The 20796-nt window shown below is 46.8% G+C and overlaps 1 protein-coding gene and 1 pseudogene across 5 annotated transcripts in view; one reads left to right on the top strand and one right to left on the bottom strand.

The window, feature by feature from the left end:
* Window positions 1–20796, top strand: part of PFKP (phosphofructokinase, platelet) — a 185923-nt gene that overhangs the window by 59030 nt on the left and 106097 nt on the right. For all 5 annotated transcript variants that reach the window (XM_063922151.1, XM_063922153.1, XM_063922154.1 and 2 more), the window contains exons 6-7: window positions 18600–18644; window positions 18747–18855. In XM_063922151.1, coding sequence (XP_063778221.1) covers window positions 18600–18644; window positions 18747–18855 — 154 coding nt within the window. The remainder of the gene's footprint in view (window positions 1–18599; window positions 18645–18746; window positions 18856–20796) is intronic.
* LOC134930702 (5S ribosomal RNA) lies at window positions 709–826 on the bottom strand (annotated as a pseudogene).

Below are 20796 nucleotides of genomic sequence, written 5' to 3'. Positions count from 1 at the left end.
GCCCAGAGCTAGAAAGTATCTGTACATACACACGGAGAGAAAGAAAGCTCTGGTGTGGGCGCACTCTTGAGGGAAAAATCAAAAAAATATATATATATAATAATTTTTTGAAAATGAATAGCAAAAGTTGTAAAAGCAATATTTATTGGCAAATTGATTAAAAGTTATTAGTTATCCCACTATGATCAGAAAGTGTCTAGGTGTTGGTTAATAGGAAATTAAATTATTATATTGTATTATTCTTTATTGGAAATAACCAACAGAGGTATAAGACAGCAGGAGACAAAGAGAAAAGGAAAGAAATGTTCTGGTCTCGTTAATCACACAAGATAGATTAGAAGGGTTGCAGACACTGGCTAGTCTAGCAACCGTTTCTCCTGACCAGCACAGAAATTCTGTGTTACTGACAACAGAGAGATCCAATAATATATCTTTGAAAGACCAATACGATGGTCAATGTCGGACAAATTACTGATCACCAGATATACCATCAATCACAAATTGAAACATATCTGAAACATTTTTGGAGCATAATGCAGACATAGCCATGCTGGGTGGAAAAGAAGAGGAGAAAGAAAAGGAAAAGAAGAGAAAGAGGGAAAGAAAAAACGGGTACAAATGGAAAAGACAGGAGAGGGGGTATAGAGGTGAAAAAGTGGTGATCCTGCTGTTGGTGTCCACCCTTCTAATGAAGGGGAATAGTGTCCTTCTCTACAACACCAGGTATTCCCAAAAAGTCTCCTTTGAGGTACTGACCCGGCCCAACGCTGCTTAGCTTCCAAGATCGGACGAGATCGGGCATTAACAGCGTGGTATGATAGTAGAGAGGCTATCTACCAATGAGAGTGCACCTATATATGAGGAGTGAAAAGGAATAGGGAAAGGGGGGAGGTGCAGTAATGGTGTGGATCTGCTTTCCTCGTTAGGCGGGGGGACTCATCTACCTGATGGCAAATGATACCCCTGGATCGAGGATGAGAGTCCACAGAAAAAGGCTGGGTCAGTGAAAAAGGTCAGGGAGGAGTGGAAGAAATGGAAGAGTAAAATAGGTGGAATGATAGAGTTGAAGGTCGCGGATAGATTGTCCAAGGGAGGAGGATGGCGTGCCTGTTGTCTCTATATAGGAAAAATTAGCATGCCATGCACAAAACACAAAGATTGATGGACGGTTCCTGGGAAACTGGAACCAACTACGTCCTGTGCCTAAGCACTTAGTAGTGTAGTGGTGTAAATTCACAGTTTTTACACACGGTTAGCATGTTGTCTGAAGCATATACAGATAAATTCCTAAGTCATATGAACAGATGTCAGATAGGCTACAAACAATGCGGTAGGTGGAGAACCACCAAGTTAGGATTACTACGTCTCTATACCATGATTGTGATTAACATCTATGAGGTAAAAGATAAACAAGTTTGATACTCATGATAGGTGTAAATCCAATTCCAGGAACCTCTGGTAATCAGTGAATATCTCTGAAAGAATCTCCTGCTGGGATCCCGTGAAAACGCGTTTCACCCGCTGGGCTTGCTCACTTCCAGGATCTCTTCACAAAACACAAAGATTGATGGACGGTTCCTGTGAAACTGGAACCAACTACGTCCTGTGCCTAAGCACTTAGTAGTGTAGTGGTGTAAATTCACAGTTTTTACACACGGTTAGCATGTTGTCTGAAGCATATACAGATAAATTCCTAAGTCATATGAACAGATGTCAGATAGGCTACAAACTATGCGGTAGGTGGAGAACCACCAAGTTAGGATTACTACGTCTCTATACCATGATTGTGATTAACATCTATGAGGTAAAAGATAAACAAGTTTGATACTCATGATAGGTGTAAATCCAATTCCAGGAACCTCTGGTAATCAGTGAATATCTGTGAAAGAATCTCCTGCTGGGATCCCGTGAAAACGCGTTTCACCCGCTGGGCTTGCTCACTTCCAGGATCTCGGAAGGAGATATCATTTGCCATCAGGTAGATGAGTCCCCCCGCCTAACGAGGAAAGCAGATCCACACCATTACTGCACCTCCCCCCTTTCCCTATTCCTTTTCACTCCTCATATATAGGTGCACTCTCATTGGTAGATAGCCTCTCTACTATCATACCACGCTGTTAATGCCCGATCTCGTCCGATCTTGGAAGCTAAGCAGCGTTGGGCCGGGTCAGTACCTCAAAGGAGACTTTTTGGGAATATACCGCCTCCCTCCTGTTGAGACAAAAGAGATGCACTATAGGCGGGTCACGTGATCGGCGGGTCACGTGATCGGAGTTCCGATCACATGTCACAACATAGCCAAACATAACATCTCTGTATATTACATTGAGAGAGAGGCTTGACACGCACGCCCGACCATTTCCCACTTCCGGGATGGGCGATCATGTGACCAAAATGTATTTAATAAAAATTGGCTTTTAAGCTATTTCTACCCTTCGTTTTTATTAGTAATTAATGGGACTGTCCTCTGGCAAGATATTTTTTCATATAATCATGTTAGTTTTCAAATTTGATGAATTTTTTAATTAATTGATTACTACACATCTGAGGCTGATTATGATCAACACTGCTATATAAGGGCCCTTTTTACACTGCATCCACACCTTGAGAAAGCTGCACCTAGCAGTGAAACGCGTTGGTGACCAAGACTGGGTTTTTTAAACTACAAGACTTGCTGGCCTTACACCATTGGGAAAGGTGATTTGCATGGAATAACTTTTGGGAGGACATTGCCTCAGGACCTGCCAGGGTTCATCTCCCACATTCATTCCTGCACAGGACGACCAAACAAGTGAGAAAGAAAAAAACCCCATGATTACGGAGTGCTAACCGAGTGGAGGACTCACTACAGCTATCTGGTAATACACCGTCCACCTATTTCCCTAGGATAAGGCACCTTGCTATAAACTATGCTATATACCCAGCAACTCAAGAATTTCTTCAACCAATAAGCAGTGTTGATTCAGGCCCATATCTTTGGATCTTTTTATTATTTAATTTTTTTCTTTTTTAATAATTTTTTTAATTAATTTTTTCTAATTGTTTTGTGGTACCACTATTTTTCACCTGTTGCAACAGTGTAATGTATGTATATATACAATGAAATGTATGTTCTTAATAAATTTTAAATATATTTGAACTAGTCACTAGCGCTGAATCATCTCCTTCTATAGACTTTTTGGGAATACCTGGTGTTGTAGAGAAGGACACTATTCCCCTTCATTAGAAGGGTGGACACCAACAGCAGGATCACCACTTTTTCACCTCTATACCCCCTCTCCTGTCTTTTCCATTTGTACCCGTTTTTTCTTTCCCTCTTTCTCTTCTTTTCCTTTTCTTTCTCCTCTTCTTTTCCACCCAGCATGGCTATGTCTGCATTATGCTCCAAAAATGTTTCAGATATGTTTCAATTTGTGATTGATGGTATATCTGGTGATCAGTAATTTGTCCGACATTGACCATCGTATTGGTCTTTCAAAGATATATTATTGGATCTCTCTGTTGTCAGTAACACAGAATTTCTGTGCTGGTCAGGAGAAACGGTTGCTAGACTAGCCAGTGTCTGCAACCCTTCTAATCTATCTTGTGTGATTAACGAGACCAGAACATTTCTTTCCTTTTCTCTTTGTCTCCTGCTGTCTTATACCTCTGTTGGTTATTTCCAATAAAGAATAATACAATATAATAATTTAATTTCCTATTAACCAACACCTAGACACTTTCTGATCATAGTGGGATAACTAATAACTTTTAATCAATTTGCCAATAAATATTGCTTTTACAACTTTTGCTATTCATTTTCAAAAAATTATTATATATATATATTTTTTTGATTTTTCCCTCAAGAGTGCGCCCACACCAGAGCTTTCTTTCTCTCCGTGTGTATGTACAGGTAAATGAAGCACATCAACCAGGATAAAGCTGTAACCTCAGGATACTGGGCCTAATTCAGACCTGATCGTAGCAGCAAATTTGTTAGCAGATGGGCAAAACCATGGGGGTCATTCCGACCCGATCGCTCGCTGCAGTTTATCGCAGTATTGCGCATGCGCCGGCGTCGCAGTGCGCCGGCGCATGCCAGACAGCCGAAGGGCGTTGTTTCCCTGCGATCGCCTCTGCCTGATTGACAGGCAGACGCGGTCGCTGGGTGGAAGGGGGCCGCACGGCGGTGTTCGGCCACCGTTATGGGGGCGCGGTCTGGCCAACGCATGCATGCACAGCTACTATCAACTCGGAATGACCCCCCATGTGCACTGTAGGGGGGGCAGATATAACATGTGCAGAGAGAGTTAGATTTGGGTGGGGTGGGATCAAACTGAAATCTAAAGTGCAGTGTAAAAATAAAGCAGCCAGTATTTACCCTGCACAGAAACAATATAACCCACCCAAATCTAACGCTCTCTGCATATGTTATATCTGCCAGTGCACTTTAAATTTCTTAAACTGGGTGTGCTGGCTCCTCCCCTCTATGCCCCCTTCCACAGGCAGTTAAGAAAAAAGTGCCCTCAGGAGAGGATGCACATCTGTGCAGCTCCAGAGAGTTTTCTTCAATTTCATTTAAAACTTTTATTTTTTTCGGTATGCTGTCTGGGCAACAGCCAGTGGTGCAAGTAGAAAAGATGTCTTACAGGTACTGTGTGCGCACGCCCAAAAAAAATGGGTGTGGCCAAATGCCGCATGGGGTGTGGCCAATGAAAATGGGGGCGTGATACACATATGGGGGAGGGGCAGATACACATATGACCCCAACAGTGCCAGATACACGTTGCCCCACAGTGCCAGATATACATTGCCCCACAGTGCCAGATACACATTGCCTCACTGTGCCAGATACACAAATGCCCCCAGAATGCCAGATATACATTGCCCCACAGTGCCAGATACACAAATGCTCCCACTGTGTCACATATACATTGCCCCCCAGTGTCAGACACAGAAATGCCCCCACAGTGCCAGATATGCCCCCAGTGCCAGATACAGAGATGCCCCCCGTGCCAGATACACATTGCCTCACAGTGCCAGATACACAAATGCCCCACAGTGCCAGATATGCCCCCAGTGCCAGATACAAAAATGCCCCCAGTGCCAGATACACATGTCCCCCCAGTGCCAGATATGCCCCCAGTGCCAGATACAGAAATGCCCACACAGTGCCAGATATGATCCCAGTGCCAGATACACATGTCCCCCCAGTGCCAGATATGCCCCCAGTGCCAGATACAGAAATGCCCACACAGTGCCAGATATGCTCCCAGTGCCAGATATACATGGCCCCCAGTGCCAGATATGCCCCCAGTGCCAGATACACATGTGCTCCCAGTGCCAGGTATGCCCCCAGTGCCAGGTACACATGCCGACCCCCCTTCCGCTGCTGCTGTCCTGTGTGTGAGGGGAGGAGAGCGCAGCGTGCGCCTCTCCTGCCCCTCAGTCTCTGGTGGCGGTGCGGGTGTGTACCTTCAATTCAGCGCCGATCCGTGAGCCAATCAAATCTCATGGTCTGGCAGCCAATCAGGAGCCTTGGCTGCCGGTCCGCGAGCTCTGATTGGCTCACGGGCCGGCGCTGAATTGAAGGTAGACACTGAGGGAAGGAGAGGCGCACGCTGCGCTCTACTCCTCTCGCAACAGCGGCGGTGAACAGCAGTGGAGGGAGGGAGGACGTCGCGGCCCGGCGGCAGAGGGTACGGTGTACCCACGGCTAAATTCTTAAGGGTACGCCGTACCCACCCATACCCGCCCACTTGCACCGCTGGCAACAGCATATCTGCACCATGGGAGTTGTGGGGTGGGGGGGGCGGTCACTGGCCTTACGAGGTGCAGTGCCGCTTCCCCGCTGCAGGACCACCATCCTGAGGGGCTGTTTGTTCAGCGGGGCACTGCGCCTTGGCGTTGCAGTCGCAGCACGCCACACACCCCTAACGCTGCCTGAAGGTGACATCGGTGGTGAGTACACACTGGAGGCCCCACTACAGGGGTCCCCGGTTTCAAAGTGCGGTAGACCACGGGAGCGGTGTACGGGACCCTCCCTGGGGGTCCCGCTAAGATCCCCCGTGTGTAAACTGGCACAAATATGCAGAACTGAGCACTTGTGTGAGGTTTTAGACTGTTTGGAGACTTTGCCAGTATAAATAATATGCTTAATATGCTTAGCTCCGGCGCCATTGGGGGGGGGGGGGGGGGGGGCTTCCTCAGCGCGGGACCAGGGCGTTTTTGGCGCCTTCTCTGCTTACAGAAGCCATCAGCAACACACATTCAGCGCTTCCTGCCTCACAGACACGCTGGAAACTAGTGCAGGGTGTAGCAAAAGGGGGAGAGCCGCTAGTGTACACTGTCCAGTGTCAGTATTTAGGACTGTATTTGATAGTGTTTACTGTTAATTACAGAGCTGACAGCCTCACTGGGTGTGCTGAGGTCCTCTCTCCTGTGTCTCCTCTCACATACAGTAGGGCAGACTTGCATTATTACTGTCTGTGTGTATGTTGTTGTGTTTACTGTGAAATATGGGTAAGCACAAATTGTGCAGTATCTGTCACATCAGATTCTCTCCATTATCTAATGACTGTCTCCTGTGAGCAACGTAGTCAATCGCCCCAACTTAGTGAAGAGGTTGGTGGAGAGGGTACAGAGCCCCACTGGTTAGGGTCTCCTAAAACCATGATGTCTGATATGTCATCTCAACTCACTGCAAATATGCAGAAAACTCAGCTACTGCAACAAGCTGTGGCAGATTTAGCTGCTAGGGCCGCTGCACAGCCCCCCCTCTCCCATGCAGGTCCCCAGAAGCGTGGTTTACCTGCACTGCTGTCTGATACAGATGATGATATACCAGATGATGGGGATGACCTGGATCCTGTTAGTGGGGATCCTGATTCTGCCCAGGGTATTGAACCCCTCATTTTGGCTATAAGGGAGGTGTTAAAGCTCCCCCTAGAGGACGCTGCATCACAGCACTCGTTTTTCTTTGTGCAAAATAAGCGCAATGTCACTTTCCCTGATTCTCCAGAGTTAGATGACTTATTCAAACAAGCCTGGAAAAATCCAGACAAAAAATTCCAAGTGTCCAAAAAGTTTTTGCGCACTTTCCCATTTCTTCCTGAAGGTAGAAAATTTTTGGAGGAACCCCCTGGGGTGGATGTCTCAGTCTCTCGCCTGTCTACGAAGGCAGTGCTACCTACCCCGGGCTCCTTTTCCATGAAGGACCCTGGGGATCGAAAGATAGAAACTACCCTAAAGTCTATATACCCTGCGGCCGGCCTTTTACAAAGACCGGTTATTGCGGGTTGCTAGATGACCCATGCTATTCATTCTTGGGCCATTCAAATTCAGGCGGGTCTCTCGGGGGATATGCCCTTAGTTACTATGGTCACCCTATTGAAGCACATTCAGGACACTACGTGGGTCCACTGTTATTTCCTCAAGGAGATGGGGAATATTAATGCTAGGACGTCGGCCAGGCGGTGTCAGCACGCAGGGCCTTGTGGTTGCGTCAGTAGATTGTGGATGCAAAATCCAAACGTAGTGTGGAATCTCTCCCCTTGTCTAGAGAATGGCTTTTTGGGGTTGAGTTGGATACTTGGATTTCCAAGGCTATGGCTGGAAAATCCACGTTTCTCCCCTCTGGGGCCCTGCCAGCAAGGCGCTCTTATCCGGGGGCCGTCTGTCCAGTCTTTTCAGTCGCTGAGATTTCACTCGAAGGCCAGAGGTGCCTCCAGTGTGGTCAGAGGCACCAGAGGTAACCAGTTCTCAGGAACAGTCCACCGGTTCTGCTTCCAGTAAGGCCTCAGAATGACGGTGCCCACCCACCCCGAGGGGATCTTGAGGTAGGAGCTCGACTGCGTCACTTCAGCCACGTCTGGGAGAATTCCTGCCAGTATGAGAGCTCGTTTCTCAAGGCTAAAAGCTGGAGTTCGACAGTACTCCCCCCAAAGATATTTCAAATCAAGCTTACCAGCTTTGGAGGATATGCAAGTTACGTTGCAACTGGCTATCCAAAAGTTGGTCCAGTCCCATGTCATTGTTCCTGTACCACTGCGGCAACGCGGCAAGAGGTTTTACTCAAACCTATTCGTGTTACCGAAACCGGATAGTTCGGTAAGGCCCATTTTGAATCTGAAGTCTTTGAATCCGTATTTGAGGGTGTTCAAGTTCAAAATGGAATCCCTGCGAGCAGTGATTGCGAGTTTGGAAGACCGGGAATTTATGGTATCCTTGGATATCAAGGACACCTACCTCCATATTCCGATTTGGCCGCCTCATCAGGCGTACCTACGTTTTGCCCTGCTGGACGATCACTTCCAGTTCCAGGTCCTACCCTTCGGTCTGTCTACAGCCCCGAGGGTATTCACAAAGGTGATGGCGGAGATTATGTTACAGCTCCAGGTCCAGGGGGTCAATGTGGTCCCTTACCTGGACGATCTTCTGTTAAAGGCAAGATCCAGAGAACTTTTGTTGCTCCATATCGAGCACACCATCCATCTTATGTTAGACCACGGGTGGATCCTCAACTTACAGAAGTCCTACCTGGAGCCCACTCAGAGGCTCCTGTTCCTGGGGATGTTGCTGGATACTGTGGCCCAGAAGGTGTTTCTACCAGTGGAAAAAGAAAAAAAAAACACTACAGGAAATGGTCTGCATGGTGCTCCTACCTTCTCGAGTGTCCATCCATCTTTGCATAAGATTGTTGGGAAAGATGGTCGTCTCCTACGAGGTGATCCAATATGGGAGGTTCCATGCCAGAACGTTTCAGTTGGATCTCTTGAGCAAGTGGTTCGGATCACATCTGCAGATGCACCGGATGATTTGGCTGTCACCTCAGGCCAGGATTTCCTTCCTGTGGTTGCTACAGTCCTCCAATCTCCTGGAGGGCAGGAGTTTTAGAAATCAAGATTGGACCCTCCTCACGATGGATGCGAGTCTGAGAGGATGGGGAGCTGTCACCCAAGGGGTGCAGTTCCAGGGCAGGTAGTCAGCCCACGAAACCCTCCTTCCAATCCACATTCTGGAACTTTGGGCGATCTACAATGCTCTACTTCAAGCCTCTCCTCTGCTCAAGGATCTCGCAATCCAGGTGCAGTCGGACAATGCCACGGCAGTGGCGTACATCAGTCGGCAAGGAGGAACAAGAAGCAGAGCCTGCATGCAAGAGGTGTTAAAGATACTTCTCTGGGCGGAAAGAAATGCAAGAGCCATGTCAGCAATCTTTATTCCGGGTGTGAACAACTGGGAGGCAGACTTCCTGAGTTGTCACGATCTCCACCCGGGGGAGTGGGGGCTCCACCATCTGGTGTTCCAGCAGATCATCAACCGGTGGCATTGCCCACAAATAGACATGATGGCTTCTCGTCTCAACAAGAAACCTCCCTGGTATTGCTCGCGGACCAGGGACCCTCAGGCGAGGACAATGGATGCACTGTCGTCGCCTTGGCCGTATCAGCTGGTTTACCTGTTTCCTCCGATCCCATTGCTCCCATGAGTGCTAAAGTGAATCAGGAATTAAGGTGTCCAGGCAATTCTACTAGCCCCGGATTGGCCGCGGAGGACGTGGTACGCGGATCTTCTGGACATGTCCGTCCAAGACCCCTGGCCTCTACCGCTAAGAAGAGATCTTCTTCAATAAGGACCGTTCGTCTACCCGGACTTACGTCGTCTTCGTTTGACGGCATGGAGGTTGAGCGGAACATCCTCGCTCTGAAAGGCCTTTCCAAGAAGGTTGTTGCAACCATGGTTCAGGCCAGGAAACCTGTGACGTCAAAACATTATCATCATATCTGGAGGCGATATTTGTCTCTTGGTGCGAGGAACGCATGTATTCGCCTGCTGAATTTCTCTTGGGATGTTTCCTACGTTCCCTGCAGGCGGGTGTGGATAAGGGCTTACGTCTGGGTTCTATTAAGGTCCAGATTTCAGCCCTCTCCATTTTCTTCCAGAAGAAATTAGCAGCATTGCCAGAAGTTAAGACCTTCTTGCAAGGGGTACTCCATATACAACCACCTATTGTGCCTCCTATGGCACCCTGGGATTTGGATGTGGTGTTGAAATTTCTACAGTCCTCCTGGTTTGAACCTCTGACAGTAGAAGACAAGTACCTCACGTGGAAGACGGTGATGTTACTGGCCCTGGCTTCTGCTCGACGTGTCTCGGAATTGGAGGCCTTATCGTGTAAAAGTCCCTACTTGGTCTTTAATGAGTAGCGGAGCTCCGAACTAGACAGCAGTTCCTGCCGAAGGTTGTCTCCGTGTTCCACCTGAATCAACCTATTGTGGTCCCATCCTGTTCTGACGCTTCTGCTCCTCCGGAGATTTTGGATGTTGTGCGTGCTTTGAAAATCTATGTCAGGTGCACAGCTCGGGTCAGTAAGACGGTTTCTTTGTTCGTGCTCTATGATGCGCAGAAAAAGGGTTGTCCTGCTTCAAAGCAGTCTATTGCTCGTTGGATTAGGCTTGCTATCCAACAGGCCTATTTGTCGGCAGCCTTACCTGTTCCTAAGTCTCTGAAGACCCATTCTACAAGATCAGTGGGCTCTCCCTGGGCGGCTGCCCGTGGAGTCTCGGCCCTGCAACTATGCCGAGCTGCTACCTGGTCGGGAAAGAACACTTTTGTGAAATTCTACAAATTTGATACCCTGGCCAAAGAGGATACCCACATTGGGCAGGCAGTGCTGCAGCAGTCTCCGCACGTTCCCGCCCGTTTTGGATGCTTTGGGACGTCCCCATCGTACTAGTTCTCCCCAATATCCCTTATGGATGCTAGGCAAAATAGGATTTTAATACCTACCGGTAAATCCTTTTCTCGTAGTCCATAAGGGATATTGGGCGCCCGCCTCAGTGCGTTGACTTTTCTGCTGGTTCTTGTTCTGTGGTTACCTGTTGCTGTTATTATTACCAGCCGTTGCTGGTTGTTATATGGTTGTGGTGTGCTGGTGTGGAAATCTTACCACCTTTTGTTATCTTGTTCCTTCTCTCATATATGGCCTTTCTCCTTCGGGCACGTTTTTACCTATAACTGCCTGTGGGAGGGGGCATAAAGGGGAGGAGCCAGCATACCCAGTTGAAGAAATTTAAAGTGCACTGGCTCCTTTGGACCCCGTCTATACCCCATCGTACTAGTTCTCCCCAATATTCCTTATGGACTTCGAGAAAAGGATTTACCGGTAGGTATTAAAATCCTATTTTTATTTTGAATTAAAAATCCTTTGACCTATCTTGTACCCTTTTTGGTACATGTTAAGATGCACATTGCTTGAGTCATGTTCTGTTATATATCGGCTTCCTTGCACTACAGCCGAACGAACGCCATTTATATTACTGTAGAGAATTACATCATATCACAAGGTTAATAATGCCAGCATTTTACAGCTACAGAAATAAAAACTACGAATGCTTAAGCACTGTATTTCCCTTTTCCTAGCAGTCAGTCTAGACTTTTCTCACTGGAGCATTTTTACTATGTAGGCATAGGCTAAAATTACCTAAGATTAACGTAGGAAAGCAAAGATTAAACATGAGACAATACTGGATATAATTATAACCAATGTTCTGAGGTAATATGCTGGAAAGTTCTGATGTAGTACACCACAATGTTCTCATGAAGGGCCCTGTAATGTTCTGATGTAAGACTCTGCAAGGTTCAGTTGTATATCATTGTACACGTAAGAATCATATCTGAGTGAGCTTCTCTGGTTATCTGACTGCCCGGTCAATGACCACCTTTCCTCTACATTTATTGCATTACATTTTTTGAGTATTTGTGAAATTAGCCTTTCTTTATCTATTTATTGGCTTTGAATTCTGGAAATATGTTCCATACCTTGTTTCAGTAGTGTTGTCCTTACACTGTACCACATATGTACTTGTGTAGTAATATTGTTGGCAAAACTATTATGAGAATGTGACAAGGGGCAAATTAAGTTACTGAAGTAGCGGTGTACATTGGATGTCTTGTCAACCTCCCCTGTGATGTCTGACCTCCCATTACCAAGATCTAAGTATTCCATACACACGTACAGTACTGTAAGTAGGAATGCTTTGTCACCTTTTGCTGGAACTAATTGACATTCCTCCTCTTCTCTATCATCCCAATGATTCATGTGCTTCAATGTGAACACTTGAATGACTTCCAGCTGGCAAGGACAGTGCCCATGCTCAGCGAGTATTAAACATTTCCACAATGTGACACCAATGTCATGGAGCTTTACTGCTCTCCACTTGGCACACATTGTCATATTTGGCGTTTTAGCATTCACATTTTTATAGAGCCTGTTTATCTAGCAGGGTTGTGATCTGTTTTATTGATACCTCTCTTAGTGCATGGACAGTCTGCACTTTTGTGAACGTTGTTTCAGGCTACAAAATGTTTGAATCTGCTTTCTGTAGATGACAGGTTCTCTTTTAAGAGCTTAAGAACAGTACTGCCGTAGATGAGTGCAAGGAAATGTACGCTGCAATATTGCACAATCGTCTACACTCATAAAATGGTCAGGGAACTCTAACATTTCTGATAGCCATCTCAGACTCCAAGGAGAGTAAGCTATCCTCCTGGATATTCCTTCTCTTTTTTATGAAGCCATGAATTGATTTGTGCTAGTAGGCCAAACCACTATTGCCTGATCATGTAATTTGCAGCATTGTATAGCAGTGGGCAGGTCCTAGTGTCACAAATCCTGTCATTCTTAGGTATGGCCTTCAGTGTGTTTCCCATCAATGGTTTTCATTGATGGAAAACATAATATGAACCATCGGTACGAAAAAAAAGCAATGGAGTGGAAGACACTGGCGCTCAGTGCTTGTGATGTATATGAAAAACAAGAGTGAAAGTGGTTCCTATTTATATAGCCATTTCATTACCATAGTCTAAATAATTGTATAACTGTGGTTTTTAGGCAATACATAGAACACACTTTATTACACTCAAAGGGGGAGATTCAAATGTTTGAAAAGTCAGCTGGGTGTCTGTTTTTTCCTGTCTATTAGATAGGGAAAAACAGATGCCCAACTGACTTTTCAAACATTTGAATCTCCCCCAAAGCATAACATTAAAAACAGTATTCACATATATACATAGGTAAAATGTAGCTATAAAGTGCCTTGTGCTTGTGAAAATGGATTCTCATCCAAAGTGGAAGGTTCGGTGGGCTTAGCTTAAATAAGCTGATGTTAAGGTCCCGGGCTGGAGAGCCTGGCACCACCGCACAAAGCTTTGTGCCAGCTGTAGAGCAAGCATTAATAATAAAACCATTGGTCCACAGTTATCATCGATAGCAGGAACCCATGTGGCTCTCCGAACATCGATGATAAAATTATCTGCCATTGGCTGGAGACCATCGATGATTTGCAACCTTTGATGGTTGATGGCCAACCCTAGTCAACCCTGCTCCCACACTTTTCTTTAGGATGTCCAAAAAAGTAAGCAAGTATATGTTCCTCTACAAGCGCCATATTGCTCTAGGCCCCTCAAATAATTTTACTGACAAAAATACAAATACATACTATTATGCCTGATTCATAGATTTAGGTTAATTGAATATATATGTAAATCTCAGATGTTTGCAGATCTGTGCTCGTGCAGGAGATGGACTGCGCATATAAAGATCTGTGTCTGTGATGTTAGACACAGTGCCCCAAAAGCCGCAGTATGCTTGACATGCTGCTGGCATTTGGGGGTGGAGATGGGCAGTGTTTCAGAAAACGAGCAAGTTTTCCGGGCGTGCCGAAGCCGGTGGCTTTGTCTTTGGATGCAGCTACACTGATCCGGGCAGCATCATTTTCCCGGGCATCCTTAGGAACCTGAGGGATACTCAGATGTCCAATGCTCATACAGAGAATCCAATGCTGCGGTGGATGCAGCAGCGGATCAGAGAAGCCGGTAGGAGACATCTAATTACACAAGACACCTCCTGTTGCATTTGCATATTGTCACAGCTAATTCACCTCATTAACAATATATAGAGAAATTCACATCACATAGACATGTGTCACAGTAATAGCATATGCTATATGATGTTTTTTTCTGAGGTAACGATTTTAATTTGCATTAAGCCTGGTGAATGCCATCTTTCTTCCATTATCCTTTCTATGCGATTTCTATCCAAAATCCTATGTGGAACACATAAGTGTAAGTGCAGATAGCTTGGTATTTACCAGAATTCTGAACTGAGGTTTTATTTTTCAAGCTCTTTCCTCTGTTACTGAAAGACTGTACGGACATTAGTGTCTGGTACAATGGAAAGGCCCCAGGCTGTGAGTGTACAGAGCACATTAGTTAATCACAAAGGGCAAGTGAGAAGAGAACTCCAGGATAAGAATCTAAACCTACACAGACACACTGCCATTTTCTGGGTTGAACTATGACAATTAACAAAGTTAGCTGTAATCTATTGCAGACATCACCCGTGAATGTTAGCTATGCATGCAGATAGTGTCAACCATCACTGTATTACTGTCATCAAACAAATAAGATTGTTTTTCTCTATTTATCTAATCTATCTATCTAATCTATCTATCTATCTATCTATCTATCTATCTATCTATCTATCTATCTATCTATCTATCTATCTATCTATCTATATCAAATTAATATGCCCATCAGACAGAACATTAAAACCACCTGACTAATAATGTGTAGCTCCTCCTTGTTCCACCAAAGCAGCTCTGACCCATTGAGGCATGGCAGAGGCGTAGCTAGGGTTTTTGGAGCCCAGGGCAAGATGGAAAATGCACCCCCACCCAAAAAAAAAAAAAGCAGCAAAAAGTTACATTGCCAGATACATTGCCCCACAGTGCCAGTTACATTGCCCCACAGTGCCAGATACATTGCCCCACAGTGCCAGATACATGCCCCACAGTGCCAGATACATGCCCCACAGTGCCAGATACATGCCCCACAGTGCCAGTTACATTGCCCCACAGTGCCAGATACATTGCCCCACTGTGCCAGATACATGCCCCGCTGTGCCAGATACATTGCCCCACAGTGCCAGATACATGCCCCACAGTGCCAGTTACATTGCCCCACAATGCCAGTTACATTGCCCTACAGTGCCAGATACATTGCCCCACTGTGCCAGATACATTGCCCCACTGTGCCAGATACATGCCCCACTGTGCCCCACTGTGCCAGATACATTGCCCCACAGTGCCAGATACATGCCCCACTGTGCCAGATACATTGCCCCACAGTGCCAGATACATGCCCCACAGTGCCAGTTACATTGCCCCACAATGCCAGTTACATTGCCCTACAGTGCCAGATACATTGCCCCACTGTGCCAGATACATTGCCCCACTGTGCCAGATACATGCCCCACTGTGCCCCACTGTGCCAGATACATTGCCCCACAGTGCCAGATACATGCCCCACTGTGCCAGATACATTGCCCCACAGTGCCAGATACATGCCCCACAGTGCCAGATACATGCCCCTCAGTGCCAGATACATTGCCCCACTGTGCCAGATACATGCCCCACTGTGCCAGATACATGCCCCACTGTGCCAGATACATGCCCCACTGTGCCAGATACATGCCCCACTGTGCCCCACTGTGCCAGATAAATGCCCCACTGTGCCAGATACATGCCCCACTGTGCCAGATACATGCCCCACTGTGCGGCCCCACTGTGCGCCTCCCCCCCCCTTCCCCGGTCACTCACCTGCTGTTGTGTCTGTGAGGGGAGGAGAGCGCAGCGCAGCGCCTCTCCTTCCCCTCACCGCTCCCGGTCTCCGGCGGCTGTGTGGCGCCGGTTCACCAGCCAATCAGAGCTCACGGACCGGCAGCCAACCAGGAGCCGGTCCGCAAGCTCTGATTGGCTAACGCCGGAGACCGGACACACGCAGCGCTGCTGGCAGCGCTGTTAGTGCTCTGGCGGCGGTGAGGGGAGAGAGAGACGCTGCGCTCTCCTCCCCTCACATTTCGGCGTGATGGGGGCGAGTGGGGCATGATGCCCTGGCCACCGGCGGTGCCCCCCTCTCCTGGGCCTGCCAAGGTGCCCAGGGCACGTGCCCCACTCGCCCTACCCTTGTTACGCCTCTGAGGCATGGACTCCACAAGACCTCTTAAATGTCCTGTGGTATCTGTCACCAAGACATCAGCAGCAGATCCTTAAGACCTGTAAGTTGTGAGGTGGGGCTTCTGTGACTCGGGCTTGTTTTTCCAGTACATCCCAGAGATTGAGATCTGGGGAATTTTGAGCCAAATCAACACCATGAACTCTTTGTCATGTTCCTCAAACCATTCCTGAACACTTTTTACAGTGTGGCAGGGTGCATTGTCATGCTGAAAGAGGGCATTGTCATCAGGGAATACCGTTGCCATACAGGGCTGTACTTGGTCTGTAACAATGTTCAGGTAGGTGGTACATGTCAAAGTAACATTCATATGAATGGCAGGACCCAAAGTTTTCCAGTAGAACATTTCATAGAGCATCACACTGGCTCCGCCGGCTTACCTTCTTCCCATAGTGCATTCTGCTGCCATCTCTTCCCCAGGTAAATGATGCACACGCACCCAACTGTCTTCATAATGTAAAAGAAAATATGAATTATCAGAGCAGGTCACCTTCTTCCATTGCTACATGGTACAGTTAAGATGCTATATGCCCAATGTAGGCAGTCTCAGCAGTGGACAGGGATCAGCATCCACACTCTGGCCATTCTACAGCTACGAAGCAAACTGCAATCCTCTGTGTGTTCTGACACCTTTGTAACATAGCCAACATGAACTTTTTCAGCTCTTCTGACTCTGTCACTGGTTCACCAGTTGTCATTCCTTGGACCCCTTTTGGTAGGTACTAACCACTGTATACTGGGAACACCCCACAAGACCTGCCGTTTTGGAGTTGCTCTGAATCCCTCAATCGTCTAGCCAGTATGCGGGATCCCGGCTGTCACAATACCAATGCTGGGATCCCGCCAGGAGCACCATACCGCCGCTGGAATACTCGCCAGGGGCACCATACCGTTGCTAGAATACCGGTGAGGTACAGTAGGTGACTCCCCCTCTGTGGGTGTCCATGACACCCGTTGAGGGAGAATAGAACCTGTGGCAAGCTAAGCTCACCACCGAGCCTGCAAGGGGCTTCTTTGTGCTCGCACCCCCTGCTGGCATTCTAATGGCCAGGATCCTGACGTCGGTGTACAGTCCACCAGGATCACATACTGATCCCGTCTAGCCATCGCAAATTGGCCTTTGTCAGTACCTAAGATCCTTACCTTTGCCCATTTTTCCTGCTTCCAACAAATCAACTTCAAGAATTGACTGTTCACTTGCTGCCTAATATATCCCATCCCTTGACAGGTGCCATAGTAACAAGATAATCAATGTTATTCACTTCACCTGTTTTAATGTTATGGCTGATGGGTGAAAAATATACACCATGTGTACCTTGTGGAATAAATATCAGGCTTTTTGTGAATCACTTCTGCTCCTCAAGACAGCCCATGGATTGTTCTTTAACTACAAGTCTCATATTCTATATTAATGTCTGCATTACAATAATTGTAAAATTGACAAAAGTTGAAGAACTTGCACCAGAATGAGAACATACTACATGTGGCCTGATTCTGTGTTGGATTAAGCTCCAACTGTGGATACTTCTCATTATCAGCAGACCGTGAATGCCCCGCACCAGGAATGCACACCTTGGCGGAGGATACAAGGTGTGCCGGTTTGCTCCATTCAACTATACGCAAGAAGCCGCACGGCGGTAAATCTGACTGCCCCAGCCATCTGCACTTGCAGCTCAGAATCAGGCCCATAGTTGTTAGTTAATAAAGTCCAAAACATGTCTGCTAAAGAGTTGCAGAAGTCTAGAATAGCATATTGTAGGTCTGGGAAAAAATGGGTAACCTAAGTCACATTATAAAGCTCATAAACAGAGTTTTGATTCAGACTCTGCTTCAACAAAAGTATTAACCATTGTTTCCAAAGTGTATAAACAATTTATTAGGATATTACAAACATCAATGAGTTTAATGACCATATTAGGAAAAGTATTGCAGATACCGAATTTAGGGCCTAATTCAGACCTGATCATGGACGATTATCAATCGACTGCGCGTGCGTACGGATCGTAGTGTGCATGCACGAGGCCAAACTGCAAAAAAATTCTGTGTCTTTTTTGATCGCTAGGTGTACGCAAGTTGATTGACAGGAAGCCGGCTTTTGGGGGTGGTAACTGCCCATTTTCTGGGAGTGTCAGGGAAAACGCAGGCGTGCCCATGTGTTTTCTGGAAGGGTGTGTGACGTCAGCTCCGGCCCCCGATCAGCCTGATTCTATTACGCTGTAGGAGTAGGTCCTGGGCTGCGCACAGAGTGCACAGACTCGAAAAATCGCTCGCTGGTGAGTGAGTTGCAAACGGATTTGCAGCTGACCGGCGTTCGCAGAGATTTTCACAAGGTGTACCCAGACTTGCGGAATTTCACTCTGTCTGGGCGGCGACTATCCAATCGCAAACCTCTGCAAATTCGCAGAGGAGCGATCAGGTCTGAATTAGGTTCTTAATGTAATACATTTGTCCTCATTTGAATTTGTTGGTATATTTTTGTAGAGAATTATTTAATGCCTATTGGTTTTGCATTGAACTATATTGCATGTAATTTATCTTTCCAGCCACCAAAGGACCTTTGTCTTGGAAGTCATGGGCAGGCACTGTGGGTATGTGAAGTAAATCTATACACACACACACACACACACACACACACACACACACACACACACACGTATTCTCCTTACATGTGTGTGTTTCTGGGTCTCCAGGTACCTTGCCTTGGTCAGTGCCTTGGCTTGTGGGGCTGACTGGGTGTTTATTCCGGAGAGTCCTCCAGAGGAAGGATGGGAAGAGCTGATGTGTACTAGACTTTCTACGGTAAACATTTTAAAATGAATAATTTATGTCTTTAAGCAATTTGCTGGAATATAATAATGTAAATATTCCATTAAAACTGGTTTGGAAATGGAAGTGTTAAAAGCTTGGATGTTTTCTATTATATACTGTATCGATTTTAAAGTGTATTACTAATCATTCATTCTAATTTAATAGCATCTAATACACTAGTAGTTACTGTATAATGTTTAGTATTTGCTTGGAAAGTTCATAGTATTTTCATAGTATTTTGTTTCCTTCCTTTTCTGCGTAATGTCTATGGCCCTAGTATGCAAATGAGCAGGAAGAGACAGGGTCAGTGGGCCTGTGGTAGTGTAAAGAGAAAAATGATCACTGTCACTGTGATATTTGGGGGAGATAGAAGATCTAATCACTTAATGCTTGCAGTTAATAGGTGTTTATTAACACACTCGGGAAGTTTATAGAATATTGGAGAGAGAGATAAAGTGGAGAAAGATATTGCTTCGACCAATCAGCTTCTTACTGTCGTTTCTCTGACGTCCTAGTGGATGCTGAGAACTCCGTAAGGACCATGGGGAATAGACGGGCTCCGCCGGAGACTGGGCACTCTAAAAGAAAGATTAGGTACTATCTGGTGTGCACTGGCTCCTCCCTCTATGCCCCTCCTCCAGACCTCAGTTAGAATCTGTGCCCGGCCAGAGCTGGGTGCTCCTAGTGGGCTCTCCTGAGCTTGCTAGAAAGAAAGTATTTGTTAGGTCTTTTATTTTCAGTGAGATCTGCTGGCAACAGACTCACTGCTACGTGGGACTGAGGGGAGAGAAGCAAACCTACCTGCTTGCAGCTAGCTTGTGCTTCTTAGGCTACTGGACACCATTAGCTCCAGAGGGTTCGAACACAGGGCCTGACCTCGATCGTCCGTTCCCGGAGCCGCGCCGCCGTCCCCCTTGCAGAGCCAGAAGACAGAAGAGAAGCGATGAAATCGGCGGCAGAAGACTCCGGTCTTCATTAAGGTAGCGCACAGCACCGCAGCTGTGCGCCATTGCTCCCACAGCACACCACACACTCCGGTCACTGTAGGGTGCAGGGCGCTGGGGGGGGGGCGCCCTGGGCAGCAATAAAAATACCTTTGGCATAAAAATACACATAATGCAGTCTGTGACTGTATATGTGTAAAACCCCCGCCATTTTTAGTCAGAAACAGGACAGAAGCCCGCCGCTGAGGGGGCGGGGCCTTCTTCCTCAGCACACCAGCGCCATTTTCTCTTCACAGCTCCGCTGCAAGGAAGCTCCCCAGGCTCTCCCCTGCAGTATCCTGGTACACAAAGGGTGAAAAGAGAGGGGGGGGCACATCAATTTAGGCGCAAAAATTGTATATACAGCAGCTACTGGGTAAACACTGAGTTGTAGTGTAATCCCTGGGTTATATAGCGCTGGGGTGTGTGCTGGCATACTCTCTCTCTGTCTCTCCAAAGGGCCTTGTGGGGGAACTGTCTTCAAATAGAGCATCCCCTGTGTGTGTGGTGTGTCGGTACGCGTGTGTCGACATGTCTGAGGTAAAAGGCTCCTCTAAGGAGGTGATAGAGCGGATATGTGTGTGAGAGGGTGTCTCCGTCGACAACGCCGACACCTGTTTGGATATGTGTAAGTGCTAAGGTGAATTTATTGCACAAATGGTTAGGGAACAGACAGGAAATCTACCCATGTCTGTCCCTATGTCACAGAGACCTTCAGAGTCTCACAATGCTCACTATCCAAAATAACAAACACTGGTATCGACACGGAGTTTAACTCCACTGTCGACTACGATAATGCAAAGTTGCAGCCAAGATGGCTAGAAGGTATTCAATATATGATATTGAAATAAAAGATGATTTGCATATCACTGATGACTCATCTGTCCCTGACACGAGAGTACACATGTTTAAGGGGAAGAATGCTGAGGTAAATTTCCCTCCTCTCATG

Source organism: Pseudophryne corroboree, chromosome 5, assembly GCF_028390025.1.
Source record: "Pseudophryne corroboree isolate aPseCor3 chromosome 5, aPseCor3.hap2, whole genome shotgun sequence".
NCBI classification, from domain to species: Eukaryota; Metazoa; Chordata; class Amphibia; order Anura; family Myobatrachidae; genus Pseudophryne; species Pseudophryne corroboree.
Note: the sequence above shows the minus strand (reverse complement) of the source record. Positions and strands in the feature narration are given on the sequence as shown.